The 23,890-nt window shown below is 42.2% G+C and overlaps 1 protein-coding gene across 1 annotated transcript in view; it reads right to left on the bottom strand.

Annotated features, from left to right (window-relative positions):
- meis1 (Meis homeobox 1) overlaps positions 1-23,890 on the bottom strand; it is a 107,370-nt gene that overhangs the window by 48,277 nt on the left and 35,203 nt on the right. Inside the window, exon 8 of the mRNA XM_023327563.1 lies at positions 6,712-6,857. Within this exon, the coding sequence (XP_023183331.1) occupies positions 6,712-6,857 (146 nt within the window). The remainder of the gene's footprint in view (positions 1-6,711; positions 6,858-23,890) is intronic.

The following is a 23,890-nucleotide window of genomic DNA, read 5'->3' on the forward strand; positions in this document are numbered from 1 at the left end:
TGATAAACGATACAATAAATGCCCAACCCGACATCCATCCATTGCACACAACAACTAGGCTTCTGGCCTCGCCTAACGGTGCAGAAATGAATTATATCACTTTTCACACCTGTTTCTGCTCAACACCCCTCTTCCCCCCCTGCACCTCCTACAAGCACACGCTGCTTTGTTGAAGAAAAAAAAAAAATCCAAGAGGGGTGGGGGGATGCTCCCCCTGCTCGGCTACATCTGCGTACACTAGCATTTAAATTATCCTCTAATTGTATTAACGGCGGATTATGCCTTCCAGTTGGATCTTTTTTATGCTCTCTCCCTCTTCGCATTTTACACATTTTAAGGGACGGGAGGAGAGGGCATCGGGAGAGGGGGGTGTGACGAGGGGGAAGCAGAGGCAACTCATTGAGGGCTTGTGAGTTGGCTTCTTTTATGAGCTGCGATCATGGCTGCCCCTCGTTACTCTGCATATGTGTACAAATAAGAGGGGAGGAGAGCCAGGATGTGAGTGTGTTAGCGATAATGTGTATAAAAGTGTGCGAATACACCGATGCTGACACTTCAAATGCAGCCAAACTTACTGCTACACACTCGCGCGCTTCTGCGCACCTCTGTGAACCCGAACGAGGCAGCAATCTAAATGGGAATATGGTCGGTGTGTGTGCAGCACACACAGGCGGGGGTGAATTCCATCTAATTACTCCATCACATAATTTCACAAATTGCCTTTTCATAGGGGAGTGGAGAGCAGAGCGTGGGGCGCGTTGGGGATTTGAGGCCTGAGCTTTCATTTACTACTCATTTCTTGTTAAATTAAACAAGAAAATACCATTTGTGTGGAGGGGAGGGCACAGGTTAGGTGGGGCGGACGGAACCAGACCCCACAGTGGGGAGGAGGGACTGTGGAATTTCTTAAAACTAGCGTCTGACATTGTAAATACATAAATGTTAGCTAAATAAGTGCAAAAATACTGCCAACAATCTTTAGCTATTCTCTCTGAATCACAAAAATGTAGATTTCTCTGATCAGATGTGCACAGTCAATCCAATTAATTCTTTAATTAATTAGTATTATATGTTTTCCAGGCACATAGTCATTTTAGAGCACAAATAACTATGTTAACTTCAGTTACAAAAATTCTATATATATATTACCAGCATTTCACTGAGAAGTAGCTGCTATAATGAGCTCAGCATGAACCCATCCGCCAGGTGTTTGCTAATTGCTGCTAGCTAGTCTGAAGGAGCCGAGTGGGGAGGGTTCTCTGTGAGCATAAAGTTTGGAAGTTTGTAAACCGTCCTGACGGTGAAGCTATGTCCACCCAGGCATTTTGAACAGCTAAATTGTGGACATCATTTCTCAACCAAGCATTAAAAAATTTAAATCAACACTTTGGGTATGCTTCTGATAAGGAAATAACTTTATGACAGCTCAAAAAAGTCAATTTAACATAATACTGCCCCTTTAACATGTTTGTAAATGCGTCAGAATTAGCCAAAAAGCTATTTTTCATCTGTTGTCCCTGGACAATGAATAATTTGTCTTACTAAAAACAAAGATGCACCAAACAGGGATAAACTGACTTAAATACACAAATATTATCAATAAATATGATCAATACAAAAGAGAAAAGACTGAAACTACCACACAATTATTATAAAAAGAATAAGAAATATCACAATGTGATGAGCAGACAAGTGGAAAAAGGCCTTTTCCCGTTTCTCTTTTTTATTACGGCCTCCTAGCCGGTTTACAGCTGCTTGTCGAGCTGGCAGCAGACTGCATGCCTTGGCCATCGGTGACAGGCGGTAAACGCTAATGTTTTGTAGTCGCTCCAAGCCAGTGCAGCCAAATTCTTGCGCTGAACCCGTCCCACAAGCATTGTCAACAACATATGAGCTCATTGGGTGTGTTGGAGAGAACTCAGAGTTGCAAACGTTGTCATCATCACAAATTCAATACTGCTGCAGCGAATCTCAAATGGAAGCGTGTTTTCTCCCAGTCAGACAAGCAGCTCATGAGGAAAACAACAATCTTGGGAATTAAATGATTTCTTTTCCCCCGTTGTTGCGGGGAAACAATCTTTACCTTTCCCAGGCAAAGTAGCTGATAAACACCAATGGTGGATGAAATGAGCGACTTTAACACAACAGTGAAAGAACAGCTGTGTAAATGCCACCTACCCCTTACCCTGCTGGTGCACTCATAGCCCCATTTTGCCACCCACCTTCCCTTTCCGCTTCGATACAATGGGAACTCCCCTGAGGGTCCAGTTGTGAGGGCGACTAACATATAATACGCCGAAGTTTGGGATCTAAACTTTGACTGTAGTTCTTGCTGTTTTTCCCACTATCCTGTCAAACTTAAGCCTCAACTTTAGACTCAACCATAAGCCTTCTATGGGGATAATGTGCTTTTGCAGGTAAATGCCATAATTGACAAGGCCTACTGGTCATCTCAAATGATGGCAGTATCAAAGAATGATTAGTATGAACAGATGGGTCTGGTACCTGGCATCTAAAATACTGACCAACCATGAATGTAAAAAGCCTTGATATAAATATTTTATTTTAATCCCACACTAGCTGCCATTACAGCTAATTACATTGCATTAGCTATCCATTACAAATGTCCGCAAAACTTTGTTAATGTTCTGCTAATGTTGAAAAACAACTTTGCAATTGAGTTGTTTCCACTAAGAAGATGAAACGCAATGAAAATCACACGTGTTGACTCAATAAGTCATTTAAAACATGCCTCGACATGATCTGTCATATACTTCCTGTCATCTTTGTCATTTCCGTCAGTAGTAACATCCAGTTGTTGATCATGTACCCGGGTGCTGCCAAAATCGTGTTTCCATTGCAATGTTGCACAAGACACAAATTTTGATAGGGCCGAAAAACCATCTCATCGTAGCAGAAAAACGTGATTATTTTTTCCAAAATTGCCGTTTCCATTAAGTAAATTTATTTTTGTCATTCCAATTAGAGCAATATTACGGTTAATGGAATCGCAGCTACTGAAGCACTTAGAAAACGTAGCTAATAATTTCACCACTTTTACTTATCGTGGAAAAAAAATCTAACTATAAGACAAAATCATTTTTAGCAACATTACACAGCTATTGGTATCTCTGCTTTGTAAAATCACCTTTTCTGGTAGGAAAACTCTTAGTGCTCTTTCATAGCATCTCCCAAGGTTAACGACCTTGCGTGTTTTGCTAACTCTCACAAGGCTCCCAGGAGCTCTGGAATACACAAGCATCATGCATCCTCCACCTTACCCAACAGTTGCACAGTTCTACATATTCATCCTTTGTTTCAGATCAGATCCATTAACCTCATCAATCTTTGTCTCATCTGATCAAACCCATACAATTCTAGCCAAATTCCCTGTAAAGTTCCTCAAACGCCACCAATTTACAGAAAAAGCTTTCTTTCTTCTTTTTTTTTTCTGGCATCACTACCAAACAACCGGTTGACATGTAGAATTAAAGGTTGCTATGGAGACTCAGTGACCCCCCCCCCCCATGATGCCTGGACTTGCTTGACTTGTCTTCTGACTTCTCCACTGAGTGTTAGAGATGTGTCATCATTCTCACTCTGCTTGCTGGTAAGATAAATACAGGTCTAGCCTGGAGCCCAGTGGCTGAAAGAACCATAGTAAAAGGAGAACAAAAAGTCCTGGCTTGCTTTTAAACAGTCGCTATAAAGCTCTGATCAGCTTAAAAAAAAAGGTCAAACATAAAATAAAGAAAGGCTTCAGTTACATTTCGTGACTTTGTTAAGAAAAGATGGGATATTTTTCCCTCCCCTACTAACTAAATGCACTCAATATATTTTTTTTTTCCCGCTGCCACAAAAGATGGATGTAGCTCTTCTGATTTCTTCCAGTTTTGCGCCGTAAAGTAGCTCACCCTACATCCATTGTTTGCCAGCTCGTGTGCACGGCTTGGTTCCTCTCTCTCTTTTTGCTTGTGAGAAGGAGAGTTTCATGCATCCTCCCTTATCCCCCTCTTCTGCTCCTGAAGCTCATATCCTACCAACTGTTAGAAATCCAACGATGTCGAAACCCCTCATATGCCTGATTCATAGTGTAAAATGACACAGGAGGTATGTTGGCGTGTGTGTGTGTGTGTGCTACAAACACCTTCTCCCTTTGACCCTGAAGGGTTTGGGGTGTACGATTAGAGATCACAAAATGGAGAGCGGGAGGTTGAAAAAGTAAAAAAATAAATGTATAAAAATTACCAAAAATGTTACGTTTGACAACGTAACGTCACATGCCGGTGTACGCAGACATTAAAGACTGCAATATCCACAATCTTCCGCATCCTCTTGTTTGGTCTGTGCCACTCAGCCAAACCGTATCATGTTCTCCACAAACTCCTGAGGTCTGCAGATTGCAAGTGACGCAGAGTTAGAAAAGTACTTCTAAGACATCTTTCCTTGGAACGGCTCTTAGAGGAAATGTTAATAAAGATTCTAAATGGCCAAACACTTTCCAGCTCCTCTATTTGCTTTGCCCTAAACTTTGAAATCCAGTGCAATTTGGCTTAATGTAAACTGAAAGTTTTGTTAAACGCTAGGTTATATTTCACTACGACGTTCTTTGAAGAAGCATCAGGAGTGGATTTACTGCTTTTAGCCATTTTTAAAAGGATGAATTTGATCGGAAATACCATTTATTTTCTCAAGTTCTTTTATAAGATGCAGATAAGATGGATGCAAAAACAATCTGAAAAAGTCTTTTAGCAGGATTCGATCAACTCACTAAACATTATTAGTGTTGCTTTGATATCTTATTGCAGTTCTCATTTACAACAGGGGTGGCCCCTGGAGAGACAATCAGCCACATTTCAACCAGTGTTAGCAGAAGAAGAGCATACAGGAGGTGCGTCAATATGCAACTCCATCAGGGCAGTGTGTAAGAGATAATCTAAGGAGTTTCGTAAGTTTATAAGACATCTTGCAACAAAGGATTTGTCTGTGACCAAACCTCTCCATCTAAAAACAAACTGTGCTTGCAGACTGTTGTGGTATACTTCCCGTTTGACGGAGATGACTCATGCCATTAGCAACAATCCTACAAAAATGGATATGGGCACACTAGGTCGAAATAACAGAACATTTAGCTATGTAAAAGTACACTCTGCTTAGCATGACATTACCAATCATGTCTAAAAATCACTCAGACTGTGAGAGAACCAGAAAAAACAAGCTATTTGTCAGATAACAGGAAGGCTGAATGCCGATTTTGACTTTTGTCTTTCATGGAACGTGTTGGGTGTATGAAAATGTCGGCAAGCTTTTGGAAATCTCAGAGCTAAGGTAAAGGCCCTCAACATACTTCATCCAGAGTGCCGAAATCATTTTGCTCAAAGAGGGACATCCACATGCCAAACACTACAGCAGGCCCGGGTCGAACTATTTCGACCGAGCTCTGTGCAAAGTGTTGTGTGATTGGTCAGAAGTTTTCTGCTGACCAACTAGTCCTTCTCCATGGCTATAATTGAGGAACGTTTTTTCTGACGTGGTGAGGAATTATGTACTTTTGTATAATTTTTTATTGAATAACTCGTAATGCTAGCTGTGCTAATCGCTAATGTAGGATCCTAAGGATGGCTTACAATGTGAACTCTAATGAGCATTCGCTTTCTTTTAAATTAATATAATTTTATTGTACATAATTGAGGTCAAATTTGACAAAAACCGGAGATCAGAAATCTGCTAAATTCTGAAAGGTACACCTAGAACTGTTTTTTGATATTTAAAATCTATTTCAGTTCATTTGAATTTATTGATCTTTGAGAATGTGTTCTTGCTTTATAATGGCATTACCTTTATATTACTTAAAAACGGTGTCAAAATAATATTATTCTTTATCGCAATAACATCTGGGATAATTTATTGTCCGGCAAAATGTACTGGTTTTGTGACAGGCCTAGGAACGCCTCTAAACAAAGGAACAGAATCTAACAGGATACCTATAGAGACAAATGCTTCTATAATGATCAGATCTGATGAAAATATATTCAGACATTCATTTTTAAATCTTGGTCAGCTGGAGTGAACACACCCCTTCCGATAAAACAAAAAGCATATTATCACTTTAAGTGTAAGACAAACTAAGGCTGATCTTCATTATGAGCCATAAAACTCCTGAAAAGAAGCTACTGGAACAAAAGTCACATCTAAACAGCGCCGAGGAGCTTATTTTGATCTAATAAATCTCCCTGTAAACCTAAGCCTAATTCTATCACCCGCAAAATAACATTAGCTTCCACCAAACTATTTGTGTCAGTCTCAAACGATGAGTGGATTTCCTGCTAATTGAGGGAAAGCAAAAGCCAAGCCACTGGCCTTTCGCGGCGTCTCATGCATTTTGCTAACTAATGTAACGAGGTTCTTCGGCCTATCTGCACAAACTTGCCCGGGGTGCTTCTGCTCTGCTTCTTCCTCATTCAGCTTCAGCGGACGATCAGAGATTCTCTCCAACATTACACGGGTCTCCTGTCTTTGAAGTGTTCGTCGTACAAACCGGGCCCGAATGCGTGCCGAGTGTCGGATGGTGTGTGTTTCAGGTGTGCAGAAGTCTCTCTGCCCAAACACTAGCAGCACAGAGCTAGCAAGACATGGGGAAGATAGATAGCTGTTGGCGGTGAGTTGAGGATCACACGTGGCGTGAAACACATATTGTTGGGCTGAACTCACCGTTAGGTGTTGGAAGAGCCATGCTCTCATGATGTTGGTGGCCACCTTAGGAAAAATCCCTCTCTTCTTGTTGTGTTTCTTCTCTTTGTCCGGGTCATCGTCGTCGCCCGTGCTCGGCGAAGCCACGCTGTTGTCCAGGCCGTCACCTGTCACATGACGGGGAAACAGGAAGAGACAGCTCCGATCAGACGCCAGGGAAGTTTGTTTGCTTCCTGCAGCTGCCGCGTCTCTCGGGTTCAAAGGGAATAAATGTGATTTGGGGGAAAAAAGGAATTCTGGAGGTTCTTTGTGTCGGACGGGGTATGGAGCCTTCGACAAAGGCTGGCAGAGAATGGCACCTCGCTAAATGCATTCACTTCAAATACATTTATAAATAAACCCCAGCCTTTTCATTTTTCTCCCCACTGTCCCTGAAAACACAGTAAGCGCTTGCATCCTCTAGTGAGGAAAAGAGAGATAGGGGGGCGGGGGGAGAGAGCACAAAGGACTTGTAAGGTTGCATTTCCCCACTCTCCCATCCAAGCCCGCGCAGAATTGAATATGACAGAGAGATTTAGTCTTTATTATCCTGAGGGGAAAATAGTTATTGAAGCATTCTGCCATTTTACCTGGGGTGGAAAGAGTAACACGGCAGTACAAAAGGCAAGGTTGCGAGGATGTGGGAGGGGGAAATGAAAGGAAAATAGATGGGAAGCACAAACAACGCTAACAAAGCTAGCTGCTTTTCATAACAATAGCATCATGGCTGCTTACAGCAACCTGTAGGGCTTCGATAAGACTCTATTAAGGCCAGTTAACCTCACCTAAGGGGGTACAATGAGACAGCTCAGAGTATCTGAGCATTGAAAGAGAAAGGAAAAGTGCTCCACGGGCCTTTTCTCCACAACATTAACTCTTCAACACAAACACACACACTTGCATTCAAAGAGGCCCAATTACTGTACGGATTCCATACAGCTCCGGTTGGAGAGAAAGTGGCACTTCCCATCTGTGTCGATGAAAAGCCTAATTGTTATTATCATTATTCCAAAAAAAACAAAAAAAAAAAAACGTGAGCCGCCCTGAATGAAGATGATAATCATTAAAGAAACATGAGGCGAGGTAAACAAGTGGCACCCTCATATGTATTCTAGCGCCAAACAACCCGAATTTTGTCCCGCAATGCCTCCCTCGCCTGGAAGTGAGGATGTGGAGGAAAAAAGTTATATATATATATATATATATATATATATATATATAAACCACAGAAGCAGTCACTGGACTGGATTCTGTTATTTATTGATTATACGCTAAGCACTTCCAAAGAATCTCGGTTTCTTCACAGCGACAAGAGTTGAGGGCAATTCACCGACTTCCAATGGGCGACACCTGGCACCTTCGCAACCCCCCCCCCCAAGATCCAGGTTCATTGATAATTAATGGCGATGTTGGCGCTAATCCGATTGGAGATGACTTTTTTCCAGTCTGCCACATCAATGGAATAATCAAGGGCCTAAAACCCGGGCCTTTGCTCCCCATTACCTCAGGCAAAAGAATTCCTGAAAGCATGCCTGGAGGGCACCTGAATTATACACACCATTAGGAGAGAGAGCCTCTCAACAAACCAAACGAAACAACACACTCGGCCAGCTCTCCCTCTCTCTCTCCGACTGTGCTGGCAGAAGGAGATACATATGCACACATATTGAAGGCTTTCTAATGAACCTCATGTGGAAGTGGAGGTGACGGCATGAGGGGAGTGGGCAGGGCAGAAACAAGAGCTGGCTTGGCATTGATGCAAACACCACCTACTGCGCATTGATAATGCACATATGAAGATCAAGCGTGTGCTTGGCTCAGGCGAATGTAACACAACCAGTGGATGAAGCAATGGAGAATTAATCATCTGGTCATTACACTTTGTCATTTTACCTAAATTCACCACATTACAATTCAAATATAAATATATGTATATTGGCTTTAGGACTTCTTCAATTTAATTTACTCTTTATTTTTGAGAGTTTTTAAATGTCTGTCAAAATACACAGTCTGAACCGGAAGTGATCCGCACCACTGAACCGCCATCTTGGTAGGAAAGTGCAGCATAAAGTATAGATGAACCATGGCTTCGAAACCAACAAAAAGGTATGGCAATGGAGTAATAGATGTAATGTACTTACACTGTTCATAAATTAGATTGGAACAAGGTTATAAGAGTGTGGCTTGTTTATTGTTGTCATGGCAACTAAATAGCAACTGCTGTGACAGTTGATTATGAATACCTACCAAAATGGCTGCTACACAGTTCCCGAAAGTGTTATGTCACATGAGAACTATGTAATAGTAGAAGAACGTTTTCTAGTAAGGTACATTAAGGTTTGAACACGTTATAGTTTAAAGTCACTGAACACCTGCAGTGTTCCACATTTCTCTCTGTTTCGCTGTTTAGAAATATTTCCATTGGTTTCATCAGTCACTGTGTGTGAGAGACTGGCTACCGGAGGAAAACAGTCTGACTATATAATCAGCTGATAACAGTTTGTTATACTTGTGTTACTCTACGAATAAAAGAGCAAAGAAGTATATAATTCCTAATTAAACATGTTTAGTGTAAAATTTATACACAGTTTAATGGGTGCAATTGTGCTCAAGTCAATGTATCGAATCAAAATAAAAGAAGATAAAAGGAAAAGGTACCAGTAGACTGTACAAGTAATATTGATGCATCCTCAGGCATCAACAAAGTTCGTATATTTGGTCTGTATATTTGATGTGTTTTTAGATGTTTAGTAGGAGTCCAGACCTGTTTTAGGTTTGCTTGACAAGCTCAGACTGGTCACATTGGGATCACAACGTATTTATAGACGATGAGCTACACACTCACAAAATAATTCATTTCATGCAGACATAGAATAAACAATTCCTCATCTGCCTCACTTATATTTTGGGTTGCGACTAAAGGCCCCCAACATACTCGGGTGTACTCTGTCTGCCGAGGTGAAGCGGACCTCCACCGGACATGTCCGCGCAAAGATAAATTTTTATGACCGCGTAGGCGGTCCGCTTCGCGGATTAGATAATTGATCTGGTCTACTGAGATCAATTATCTCAGTAGACCAGATCACTGTGTACTCGGTGTCGCACAGTAAACTGCCCGGTGAAAATAGTCTTTATTTCATGCAAAGGTGGAGGCAAAAAGACGATTCCTTTACTTCTTTATCTGATGTCTTGTTTTTTTGTTCTTATAACTCTGCATAATACACTACATCAATATTTCCATGAATATAGCTAATAAAGCCTGTTGCTGTGAAGCATTTTTGCTTACGTTTCTATGACGTCACCATGACAACTCTATAGCGACTTTTATCATGTTGATGTCAACTTTAAAACAATATTAAACCATGTAACCCCTCTTCTCGATTCACACTGTTTTGCTTGTTTTGGACCTAGACAAAATATATATAAGTCTAAATCAGTGCTATGCATAAAGTGAAGAATGATTCATGTATAAATCATGTCTCAGTGTTGAAATCCAAAACATGTCTCCATTGCTTTGTGGGTGGCTATCTGTAAAAGAAATTACATCATATTTGACTTTGCTACCAAATATATCACGAAACTGTGGATTTTTACTTAAGGTCAACAAACCAGGAGATCCTCATGACAAGACTACTGTTGTTTTTTTTCATTGAACAATCAATTGCAATTGTTCAGCAACTGATGCATTAATTGATTAACAAGACTTTTCAGCCCTGCGCTCACCAAGCAGGCACACATTGAGCACATTATGCAGCTTCTCAGCCTTTCTCCGTCCTGGAAACACACTCACATTGCAAGCTTCAGTTACATCATTAGCCTAGGACAAGCACCGTCTGAGCCCTGTGAGTGAGTTCAGCTTTTTCTTCCTACTGTTTCAGGGCAAAAGAAATACGCCCGCCCCTCTACTCCCCGCCGCCGCCGCCGCCGCCTCCCTTCCCAGCTGCCTGCTGGAAAAAGACGGGTGAGCCGAGTCGGGGCCCTGTAATCTAAGACCAGATTTTCATTGGAAGCAAATGCTTTCAATCCGTCGTAAAGACCGGCTCATGTTCAGCAAAGCCTACAATAACAAACCCAGGGGCTCGTCCCATGCGAGTTGAGAAAACAGAAGCAAACGGCCGGAGAACCGGCTCGGAGCGGGATCGAACGAGCGCCAAAGCTAAGGGAAGAAGGCGAGGTACGATGTGAAGAAAGGAAAGAAGGCAAATGTTTAGAAAATACAACAACAAAAAAATCGTTCACTATCAACAGTCTCCTTCTTTATTCTGCAGTTTTATCAGCTGCAACCCAAAACAGACAGGGAATTGCTAACACATTCCTATCCTTTACACTTCTAAGTCTGACCTATGGACTCCTACTTTCCCTAGAAGGGGAGCAAGCATCCATAGGTCAGACTTAGAAGTGTACATTTACTTTACCTAGAAGGGAAAAAAGAGGCAGAAGGCCATCGGTTTTATTGGCATTTCCATTTTCAGTGCAATTTGATACGAATCACCTCCACGAGGTCTGGGGCTAATTTCTGCCTTTTCTCTACCTCCGAGCACGAGGGAAGTCACGGAGAAGAGAAAAGGGCTGAGCCTGGAAAGGTGCTGAAGCTGTTGTTTCGGCAGCCATGCCGAGGAAATGTCAACGGTGCTACGGCAGCCTGTCAAGCAGACAGAGGCTACACAACGGAGCGGAAAACAAAGACGAGATAAAGGGTGAAACGGCGCAAGGAAGGATGGGGATGGAGATGGAGGGAAACGGGAGCGAAACGCGCAAACTCAAGACACTCACGGAGGCAACGGAGGGGGAGAAAATAATGAGTAGGAAACGGTGCAGGGGAGTTAATCAGATGAAAAAAACAACAACGAGGAGCAGTCCGTTGTTGTTTATTGGGCATTATTTATCTCGATCTGACATCTAAGACAGAAAAAAAATAAACACCTATTCAGAAAGCCTCTCCCAAACTAAATACAACTGATAAAAACGACTAACACAAATACAAGGTGACAGTCATGATTCTGGACAATAAAATCACAAGAGTATGCATAACTTGGTTTTAACAGATTATTGCTTTGAATCTGCTTAAAACTAGTTTTGATGCAACACACGGCTGCGAAGCAGACTTCATTATTTTAATGCTCGTCAAATCATGTCTCCAGTTCATCTCGAATACATCATGCGGACTAACAAGGATGATAATGTGAAGAAATGCCAGAATATCAGAGAATGTCTGCTTCTTAATGAATATGCAAAAACTTGTTAGTGTCGTGATTAATGACGGTTTGTTACACGCGTACACTCTAAGCTTAAACTGGGCATGCTCAGTAGAACAGATCAATTATCTAATCTGAACTTGTCTGTGACATTATTCATAATGTACGACGCAATAATAAAAGACTACAATGTTTCTCGTTGGGCTTCCAGACGCTAGCCAGTTGGGGGAAGCAAGACTTCATCTGGTGAAGTAAGTCTAAGCGATTATCCAGAAAGTGACCATCAGAAATCACCGAAAAATGTTCGAGACTTTTATTTTGGTGAAGCATAAAAGGGAGTTCTTCTCCGTTTTGTTGACGGAGTCGACTACAAAGAAGTTCCAAAAGCGCCTCAGATGTCTCCACCACGTTTTAATGTTAGCCATGGCGACATTTTGCTAACCTTGCTAAAGAAGAGACTGTTAGAGACCAATGCAAACGATTTGTAAGCACTGTGAACCGTTAGCTGCCAGCAGCGCTAAAGCGAGGATTTCCCTCAATGTTCCTCGATGGAACCGAAATAAGAGACTTCTCCAGGGTTTTATAATGAGTAGAATAATAAAACACTGTTTCTATTTGTCTAAATAATAGAATTATGAAGTTTTAAGTCTATTTCTAAATATTCCACAACTCTTGTTTCGCTCCTTTGAACTCAGTATATCTCATCTCCTGAGCTGAATGAATCAAGAACCAATCAATGTTGTGCTTGAATGAACAGACTTTTTTTTTAAAATCTTTTTTTACTTATTTATATTTCTCATGTAAAAAAAATAAACAAAACAGTAAAATAGTCTTTGAGATGTTCGGTCAGCCCGCTGTGTTACAGTCCCTTTTTAACAGTCGCTCAGTTGGGTCAGAAAGCTAGCCAGGCAGCTGATGAGCAGCTCATTCAATAAAACAGTCAGTTACTCTCCATGCACAGTCTGCCAGCCTTACTAAGGGCCTCAGCAGGCTGTAACCCTGGGCTGCATGCACTCAGCGTGGGGAAGCTAACCTAGCAAGCTGCAGTCCCCACACAAGAAAAAGCCACAGGCACAGCTCTGGGCCTGCCCCACATGATCGGCCATGACAACGTCTTCGCAACTAGTTAGAGGAGGGACCGAGAGGGGGTGCGACGGGGAGGGGGGGTCACGGGATGGAGGGGAGGGAATCAATGCAGAGAGGCGGGGGAGCATGTTTGTCTGTGAAGAATGTATGCATGCATAGATGTGCAGTCGTCTGTATGTGTGTGCATCCTTCTGCCTTTCCCCATGAATGTGTGTTTCCAACCACAGAGGGTCTGCATGCATGCAGGCGTGTGTATGCGTGTGTGTGTGTGTGTGTGTGTGTGTGTGTGTGTATGCGGCAATTAGGAGCAGGCCACTGACTGGAAGGAGCCAGGGGCAGTTGAAATGCCCCGGGGCCAACCAAGGGAAGGAATATTTTATCGGTCCCCTCACAGGGTGTATACAAAAATACACACTCAGACACAATCCCAGTCATGTTTATTGTGAGCGAAGAGACAATGATGTAAAAAATTTGCTTTGCTTCCTTCGTTCATTACAAGGCTTGTTAGCATTAGCTAAACCGATGCATTCTTCTGCGTTCAGCTTCAATTGGCTGTTTTCTGTGTTCTTCTCAAACCCCCCCCCCCCCCCCCCCCCCCCCCACCCTCCCCTCCTTCTTTCTACTTCATTACTGTCATGTCTCCTCCTCCACTCCATCTGCTAGCTCAACGTTTTGGGTTTAGAGAAATGGTTAAAACAGTTTGGAGCAAAGTCCTCTCTCACCCGAGTATATAAACTCTCTTGTTGTCTTCATTCGCTCTAAGTCCAGATTAGTTGGTCTCTGATAGTCTCAGAGGGACCAAAGCTACTGTCAAACAGCTCCGTTCTCAAAGAAGTTTGCTCAAACGCCGGTGAGCCTTTAAACGGTCGTCATTTTATGCTGTGGGCCGACGATAACTTACACATGAGACTGATGTGAGGGATGGTGGACGAACCAGTGTGAAATAGTAAGTGAAAACAAAGCATGGAAATGAAGTTTAGTATTTTTGAATTGAACTGAAACACTTCCAGTCAGGGGACCTATCTAATAGATAAGTAAGGCATTATAGTTGGGTCATGTCAATATGTTAATGCTGTTAAGCCATCCTAAAAAGTACTGTGGAATATGGTGTCACTTTTTGCCTCGAAAGGTTTGTAATGTAGTATAAGTGAACATCATTATGGGTTTTTTATGGCCTTCTAATAGATTTTCTGCCTTGGCAGCATTTATGTTTTCATTGTTCAGAAGATGCCTCACTTAAGCTTTTTTTTTTTATGTTTTTCATGTGGACTGAGGGGTTTAGCTCGCTTCTGTCTCTGAGAACAACATCACTCTCTACACTGCAAATACAACATTTTTACAAAGTATTTCTGCCTAGTTTCCAGTGCAAATATCTTAGTGCACTTGAAATAAGGCTAAACGAACTTACAAAAACCCTTTGGCAAGATGCAGGAGTTTAAGTCAATAAATACTTAATATCGATGAAAAAGTTCCAGTTCGACTAGTAGATTATGTTACTTACAAAATGAGAGAAATGCCTTATTCTAAGTGAAATAATCTGCCAGAGGAACTGCTGCTTTTTCATCAATATTAAGGAAACATTGACCTATAACAAGCTCCTATATTAGGAAGTAAAAGGTTACTTGTGGGTTAGCTTAGCCTTATTTCAATTATAGTAAGATATCAGAACACAAAGCGAGGCAAAAAAATACTTCGTAAGATTTTGTGTCTTTGCATTGTTCACAATTTGTCTTGCAAAAGTTACATAAGTTTTGTTAATAGAGGCATTACTACAGGTTCACGCCACACATTGGTAAATCAGACAAGATAACTAAAGCTTGACTGTGGTGAAGTTACCATTCCCACCCGTGAATCACGTTGACTGAAGTACGTCAACACTTAACTCAAGGTGTTGGTGTAGAGAAAGTTGCAGAACGGGAACGTCAATAGAAGAAGCGTCAACGGGAAGGACATTCTTCACCCACAAACAAAAAAAAACAAATGCAACACTTTTCAACTTATCTATCAAACCTAGTTTTAGGCGGTGTAAAAATCAATAAAACAGCATTCATAAGGTTTTTGCTTTTTATACTGTTACCTTTACATAAGCCAGTTGTTCCTTTCAGTACATTTCAAGACTACGGAGGCACAACCCCCCATTCTGACTGGAAATAATCATAGCCGCAATGACTAAATGAAGATCGTTTACAGCTTCCTAAAACTTAGTTGGCACCCCACTGTGATGATTTTCATATTGGAGTTGTTTCAGAACTACACTGTGGTTGTGGTCCCTCCAGGGCTAGCTGTTAGCTTCAGCCTCAGGGACAACTAATTAAGTCTCCAAAATGATTGCTCCTTCAAATCTAGAAGATTTGCAAAACATCCTTGGTGTAAGAGTTAAGAATTTTCTCTACATAAGGTTTACATACTGTAAATGAGACAGCAGTTAATGATACCTTGTCATAAAATAATACGAAGGCTGACATTTTCCTGTGTCCACTCTCGTTACGTTTTCATCCGGCAAGTGCAAACGCCTCCGTTTTATCGTCTCCCTGTCGCGCTGTTATCACCCCTGTGCATCTCTCTTTCTCAAGGCGCACTCTGACATTATCAAGCTGTATCTAGGCTAATCTGTTATGATCTGATTATGAACCATCTCTCAGAATAAGAGCGTCGTTGGCACTACTTGCCCCCTGCACATGGGCACAGGTGCCACGAGGAAGGTGTCAGCCATTTTTCTGCTGCCTGGCAAATTAACAGCCATGGACTTGCAATTCACTCATCTGCGAACTGCGATCTTGTCGCCTCCAGCGCAATGAAGGAGATGTATGACATTTAGCTTTCTAATAATGTTTCTTCTTAGAAAACTGGCCGCGATGAGGAGTAAAGCTTATGAATATCAGCTCTGTACCAGATGTCATGAGTGGGACACGGTTTTAGGAGTCATTCGCAGATGGCTAAGCGTTTTTCGTGAGATGTTTTTGCGAGGTTTTATTGGCTGTGGATGAACCGCGAGGAGAAGAAGTGGAGACAAGTCTTTCGACTTTATAGGGGCATAGTTATTCCAAAGGTTTTTCCCGATCAAAGAGAAAAGAGCGCGTCTTTGATGGAGTCCAAGTGACCTGGAGCTGATCTTTCATTGGCCGCTCGTTGAGATTCACACCCCAGAAAGCTCACATGACCCTGGATTGGCTGCTCGGGAAAGACCCAGGCCTCAGGGGCCTGTTATCCTTTTCCACATGGGATACACACGTCTCATATTGGCAGGCGAGAAATTCATACATACACACACGGACACTCCGAGCATGATGGACGGAGTACGCGCGCGCACCCTTGCTGATGTACATTCACTAAAGTGCTCGCCCTCTCGCTCTATTTTTTTTTTTCCTCTTTCTGGGACTCACACACAAACACACATACATTACATTCCCAGAAATCCTCAGAGGGGTAAAGAAGGGCCTGCGAGAGGGAGGGAGTGCAGAAAAAAGTGGCGCTTATTGTACTCAGACCATTCATAAGCTCGAGACTTGCTGAGGGGGAGTTCAACAAGGGGGGAAGGGGTTTCAGGCCTTGGGAGAGGGTTGGGGGGGCTCCCTTTGCATGACTCTAGGGGTCCCTCCCACCTCCACACATTCTGAACATGCAGGCATTCCTTGCAATGCATTTCTCAAGCAGGAAAGGCCCATTCGGTGCACCAAAGAACACTTTTTCCCTCTTGCTTCCCAAACTCATCTGTGAAGCAACTTTCCAACAATGACTATAAAAGTGTTCAAAACCAACACACTCAGACGTTTGCTTCAATACAAAACACTCTCTGTGACCAATGCTGCTTTGCTTCCCCCCCCCTTTTTTTCTGTTTTTTTCCTTCCCGGCGTGGAGGAGAGATGGAAAGCAATCCCCACGAGTGCTCTGCGGATAATGACATGCGCTGTCAGGAAAACAATATGGCTAGTCTAGACTTCCCTTCCTGCCTTTGCCAGAAGGTCTTAGCTCGTTTTAGATGTTCGCCTCAAACTTCAGCCACTTTGTTTGGATCATGTGACTCTGAAGACAAAAAAAGAGAAACGACTAATCTTTGCAGGCTAAGAAAAGAAAGAATGAAAGAGAAAGAAAGCTGCTCTTGTGAAAAAAAAAAAAAAAGAGCTAGCCAGGTAAACAACGATGAGCAAACTGAAGTAATTGCTTCCTGTAATCAAAGACAATTCCATTAAAGTAATTACAATAAATAAAGAGCGCTTTGCGAGAACAAAGCAACACTTCCTTGAATGATGACAGTTTTGTGGATGGGCGCTGACAGATTCAATACCGAATGCAACTGGTGAGTCATCTTCAGGCATTATTTGTCATTACGGCACACTGGAGTCTTGTTATTGTGAGAATCTGAGCCAAGTTTGGGGCAATTATTTCTGTTGTGGTGATCTGATTGAGGAAATTAGGAAGTCAGATAAGAGGAATGTCTTCAAGTCGCAACAAAAAAGAATAATAATAAAAAAAAAAAAACATGTGCAATAAAACAAAGTTGGCGTAGAAATCAAAAATTTGTGGGAGCCGATTGGGTGTGTTGTTGTTTGTGAACACATTAAGCACACTCCGTTCTCCCAGTGACACCCCTAATAAAGGACTATGAAATATCAAAGTGACACGAAAAAGCAGGATCACTTTCAAAACGGTAAAGACTAGAGAACAAAAGCTAGGATGCGGACACAGGAAGATGGCTTGTCTCAACTTATCCTTGTGTTTAAAAATGTAAAGAAATAACCTTCATCTTGCAGGAAGGTTGATTAAGTCCACCAGCTCCACTCTTAGAGCAAGAATTTCACATGTTCGGCATAAACAATGTAACAAACTTGAAGAAAGCTGTTAATAAATATGACGGATTTGCTCAAAATAACCATGTCACAAAGTTTCCTTATTGTAAAATACTTAAGACATGACAAACGACCCTGCTGCTCTCATCAAAATAGGAAAGACAGCAGAACAATCCATTCAGGTAAATCAGATGTTTTGGCAACAGGAACATAAATACTCTCCCAAACTTGCCAAGTCTGAGTAATGATTCGAAAGTTTAAAGTACCTGGAACTGTGACAAGCAAAAGTGTATGGGGGCTCAACTCTACGTTAGTAAGTGTGATAAGATGTGCATCAGATTATGCTACTGCAATAAGGGTGAGAGTTTTGTTTTTTTTTACACAACCTTATGTTCCAGTTAAAATGGAGGAAGTTGTACATATTTATGATCTTCTCCTAAAGAGATATAATTTAAAGCTGCACCTTTAATAAAAAAAATATGTTTTTTAACGTATTTGTTGAAATGATCATTATATTGAGACAGTATAAAATAAATAATCTGTAAAAGATTTTTAAAAATCACCTCCTCACATTCCCCACTGCAGTCAGAAACAACCAATCAGTCAGGAGGAGGGTCTTAGTGCTGTCAATCACTCTCGTGCCCAAACCCTCCCCCTTGCTACAGCTATTTCAGCACAACACAGCCTGCCACAAATGCTAAGGCTAGTCACCATCCATCATCATGGCCACCGATGATGCTGGATTAACAGTTTTCCTGTAATGGTAAGTTGTCTCTCCGCCATTAGGACACTGAGCGTAATTGATTGACAGCGCCAGGACCCTCCTCCTGGCTCTGATTGGTTGTTGTTGGGTCGGGAGCGTTGCATTTCTTCAGGCGACAATAATAGCACTGGCAGGAAGTGAGGGAGCTCGATCTTGTCACATATTATCTGTCTAATATTACACTGTCAGGACGTGGGGACAGCTTTATCAAATAGGTTAAGACTTATGGTATAATTTGGGACATATTCTATTTATTGTATAAACAGAGAATGTATTTTAGTTTTATTTTTGTAATTGGTTTCTAATGTATCTATTTTGATTGCTCTGTTTCCGTGTTGGTGCTGCTATACTGTGAATATCTTAACTGGGGGTTTATTAGTCTAATAGTTTAGACTAATAAACTTATTCTATTCTATTCTACTTGTGTTGGTAATGTAATGACAGCCTAAAGTCTGACCCATTGGCCTCTTTATAAACCACATCTTACAGGATGTTCATTACTCTATTTAGGGCAGTTCTCCCAATAAGTTCTTATGCTGCTGTATGTTTGTGCTGGGGCCCATCCACTGGCTATGGAAGCAGGAGGGGGTGGAGGGTCAGGCCTGTTGACATAGCCATAGGTGATGGCAAAAATGTCAGTGTAAATGTGACTGCTCCCTCTGTGCCATTTTCCCGAAAAGGCTCATCACCACAGGCTGCCTGACACGCTGGAAACTGCCTCGAGCGCAGGGCACCGACACGACATTAAACTGCAGCAAGCCTCGGCGTTCGCAAACACAAAACACACATCCGCATTGACCGCCTCGTGTAGTGTTCCCGCTCCCGGATCAGCTGGGAAAGAAAGAGCGAGGTAGAAGGAGACGCACGCCGCAACCCTAAAATGAAAGTGCAGGGCAATGAATTCAGCCTTTCATGTCCAGCACTTTTTCTTGTGTAGCTATTGATTTTTTCCTCTCCTGTCTTTGTGTTGCTGTTTTCTTTTCCCTTTTTCCCCTAAACTGGAGACAGAAGGCCAGAGTTATAGTTCAAATAGCAGCGCTGGTGAGAGCGGCGCAGAGCTTCTTCGCCTCCGACACAAAGGCTAAAACACGGAAACTGTGGAAGAACGTGCCTCTTTTGCAGCCGTCTCACTCTTAACTCTCGCTGTCGATTGTTTTGCAGCCTCTCAGAGGGCTTTTGACACCTACAGCACACCAAGCTGCGGTCCAGCTTAACACACGGCAAACAGATAGAGAGGGGAAAATAGACCATGGAAGAAGGACGGGAAGGGGGGAGGGGATGGCAGTGGAGGACAAGGACTATAACAAAAGGTAAAAGCACTTAACAGCACAATGGCACCACAGTTCTTTCCAAAAGTCAGCTGAAGTGCTGAAGGGCATTCCAAAGTCCTTGAATGTAGACGTGGGACAAAGAGAAGGAAACTTCAGCTAATCTAAAGGAAAAATATCCTGTTTGACTTTACTTTGGACCAAAATTCAATAGATAAAAGTAGAGGGGAAACACCTTAAAGAGACATCAAAATGGTCCCCTGTGAAAGTGCAATTAATATCTACTAATACAGCAATGTATGTTTTCAAAAAAAACACATCTGTAGAGGAAACATCCCTTTAAACTACAAGTAAATACATGGCTGTTCTTCAAGCTCTCCAAACTAAGTTCAGGCAGTTTAAAGTCAACATGAGTTGAATAAAATACAACATTTCTTGTCCCCAAATCAAAGTTTTCTTAAATAATTTTCAAACCGCTAACTTATTCAACTTCACCGAGCCAGATAAAACTACCATTATAAGCCACTAAAGATTCTGTGCAAATGTCATTCCCAGCAACCAGTCTCTGCTCTCAGTAATCACACTTTTATGTGAACCGTCTAATTTTAGTGGTGCAAAAAGCAAAAATATTTAAGTGGTTTAAAAACGCTAATTTTATAGCCTTTGCTCCCTCTTACTTTTATATCAGGCGGTTACTCTGATATTCTCTTCTCACTATGTGTTTGGCACAGGAAGCTCATTGACTGTGGAAAAACTCCCTGCCTTAATTTAGTGTAAACAACCATGGTTTCTCTGTTAATAACCAAAGATTCATAAAACAGTGGCGACTGGAGTCTGGTTTGGCGTCTGTCAGACCATAGCTGCTAGTTTCGGTTTCAAGGAGAATCTAATTTGGATTCATGCTATCTGCAGCCAGAAAAACGTTACCTTTTAACAGAATCTCACTTAAAATGATTCAGAACTCTTTCGTTGCTCGTTTTTGCAACTTTCTACAGTGTAAGGTCACGTCTGATACAACCTTTGACAAACAATTTCAGCACACACGGCTTTTCCCACTGCTAGCTTATCAGTGCCGGCCAAACTGAGACATGCACTCAGATAGTACAGGCACGCTAACACTGCTGTGGCATGCGCTAATAATAGTGCATTAGCATCCAGATGGCTGTTATGGAATAACAGAAGATTTTTGTATTTACTTTAATATGGTCTGTGCTAACAAGTTGGATGTTAGTGAAAGACTGGTTAGAAAAAAACAATTTAAATCCCTGGGTCTGAGACGCCAACCCACTCGTGTGGTTGGATTTACATTTCAGGGGTTTAGGACATTCAGTGTCATAAGATATGTTACTAAGCACCTTTTCGCGTTTGTCCAAAAATATTCAATCTCCTCTCTCGTTGAATAATAAACTCTGCGCCAACCCACAACCCAAAAGAAGAACACTGTATCGCTGCTCCCCCTCCAAACGCCTGCTTGTCATGGCCTTGATAGGTACAGGATGCGGTGTTGCATGGATGCGGAGGATTAGGAGTCCTATCAGCCGACCCATACGCCGCCCTGATAAGGCTTTTAGGACAGAAGCAGAGGAAGAGGAAGTGAGTGGGTTTACAGCGACCCGTTTCCTGTGGAGCATGGGCCCGTGTGGACAGAAGTGATATGCCCCCCATGGATGCTGGTGCTCCTGCCACACATTCCCACCGAGTCACTTCCTGAAAGAGGCAGCCCTCTCTGGAGGGTGACTTCCTGGAAGAGTATGACCTCCCTTCTGCTAAAGAGACTCTCAATGCAACAAACACTCCACAGTTGCCCCTGGAAGCTGGTGCACACACACATATAAATTTATATATGTATACATACGTATATATGTGCTTTGAATGTGTGTTTAACGACACCATTCAGGCCTTTAGTCCAAAGGTTATCACCGGTTGGGATCTCTGCCACCAGTACCTGCTCATCTCTTTAGGTTTCATTGGCCTGGAGCGAGAAGGGATGATCGGGTTACATCCCAATGTATGCGTGTTCACAAGTGTGTGCACCGCAAGTGGCAAGCTTTGTGTCGTTCTGCAAACACACAAAGTAAACGCCCAAGCTTGCCCTCCAGCCCAGCCTACTGTTGTGTTTATCTACAGGTATTTGTTATCTGGCTCTCTCTCTCTTTCCACCTTCTCCCTCCCTAAACTCTTAAAAAGGTTCACCGAGGTCTTTATCTCTCGGCCGAATCCCTCTTGCAGGTATCCATGTCAAAGGGACCAATGGGAGGGGGCCTCTGGGGACAGCATGTTGGGTCTGGGTCAGCCCTGGGTCAAGCTTTAAACCAGAAGACTTGCATTAAGCAACTCTTTACCTCCAACTTACTGCATTCCACATTACCTCAGCGCACAGCACGACATTTCACTCGTGGCTCTTTTGCATCTTTATGTTTCTTACAAACGTAATGGCACACACTCAAATGACCATGAGCAACCTGGCACATGCGTTGCCGCAGAGAGCAAAAACTACGAATGCAGAACCTTGCGCCTTGTTTGAGTACAGCAAGGTTTTGAAAACCAGTTTCGGGGCACACTTTAATGTTCTTTTAATGAGGTGGCAGAGGAAGTGACCAGAGTTTTCTCCAGCTGTATAGGGGCATTAAGTGATGCAGAGCTGCATCCACCCAACTTGTTTCAGTGCACTGTTGGTGTTTCACTTTTCCTTTACACACAAGAAAAACAAATTCAACCACCGATTGTACGTTTATTCAAGATCAGGTTTTAAGAGTGACAGGTTCCAGGAAGAGAACAGACATTTCTCTGCCTAGTCGTATACACCAGATCACTGTGGGGTTTCCCAAGGATTTCCCAAGTAAGAGGGGCCACATAATTCCTTCAGTGTTATCTGGGCATGCGAGGAAAACCTCACATGGAAGATGTTGAGGAGGTATCCTGATCAGATGAATGAACCACCTTCACCAGACTCCTTTCAATGTGGAGAAGCAATAAGGGATCTCCATGTAATCCTGTAAGTTTAAGACTAGCCACCCTACGGAGGAAGTGCATGCCATCCCCATAACTCCAGGGTCTCATTCTTTGAGTCATTACTCATATCTCATGATCAGACGCAATAGTCAGAATGTAGACAAACCATTAAATTGAGTCCTTCTCCTTTTAGCTAAGCTCTTTCTTCACCACTACTGGAGAAGTGCCCACATGAGTTTGGACAAGAACCCAATCCATCTATCCATCTGCTCCCCCCACCTTGTAATTCCTCCCAAACGAGATGACCAGGACGCGTTAACTCCTCCACTTTGGGCAGAAACCCAGAGGGAGAATCCACCCTTTTCTGGCTGAGAGGAACAGACTCTTATGCCTGAAACGTCATACTTGTTTACAAACCGCTCTAGTGCACAGTGAAAGTGATGGCCTGCAGATGCCAACAGAAGCACATGTAAACAACTATAACCCTAATATTGCCAACCCAAGACACTCTTACACAAATCCAGTTGTTGGAAATATTTATGGTTAAAAAACATACCCATAACTCCACCCACCCAGGTCTCAAGTTGGCAAGCAAGTCTTTTAAGTTGGCTGCAGGCTAGCAAGCAGAACAGATAAATTGACAAATTTTTATTAGCTTATTATAATTTTTGCTCTACAAAGACTCAAACAGTAAAACAGATACTATTTTCCACAGAGAGGACTTGGAAACAACCACTAAATTTGGTAAATGTGTAAAGTTACATAACATTACAATAATCCCAGTAATCAACATGCTGTTATTTTAGAAGCAGTAACACATAATGTTGTTTTGCTGTTTGAATAAAAGAAATTAGACCTTGTTCTGCATTTTTCTTTTCCTTACAACCATTGTGCTCTGATAATGTGGTATTTTCATTCAAAAGATATCATCCCATGAGAAAGTCACACTGGGCCATGCCCAGTAAACAGCAAGGCAGGGCCATGCAAGGGTTATAAAACAGTAACATAAGTAGCATCCAACCCATATCAATGAGGAATAAAAATCCGCCGGGATGAAGGTTGTGACCAAATATGGCACTTCTGCTGGTGTTTTCCTGGCATGAAATTGGC

This window comes from Xiphophorus maculatus, chromosome 22, assembly GCF_002775205.1.
Source record: "Xiphophorus maculatus strain JP 163 A chromosome 22, X_maculatus-5.0-male, whole genome shotgun sequence".
In the NCBI taxonomy this organism is placed as follows: domain Eukaryota; kingdom Metazoa; phylum Chordata; class Actinopteri; order Cyprinodontiformes; family Poeciliidae; genus Xiphophorus; species Xiphophorus maculatus.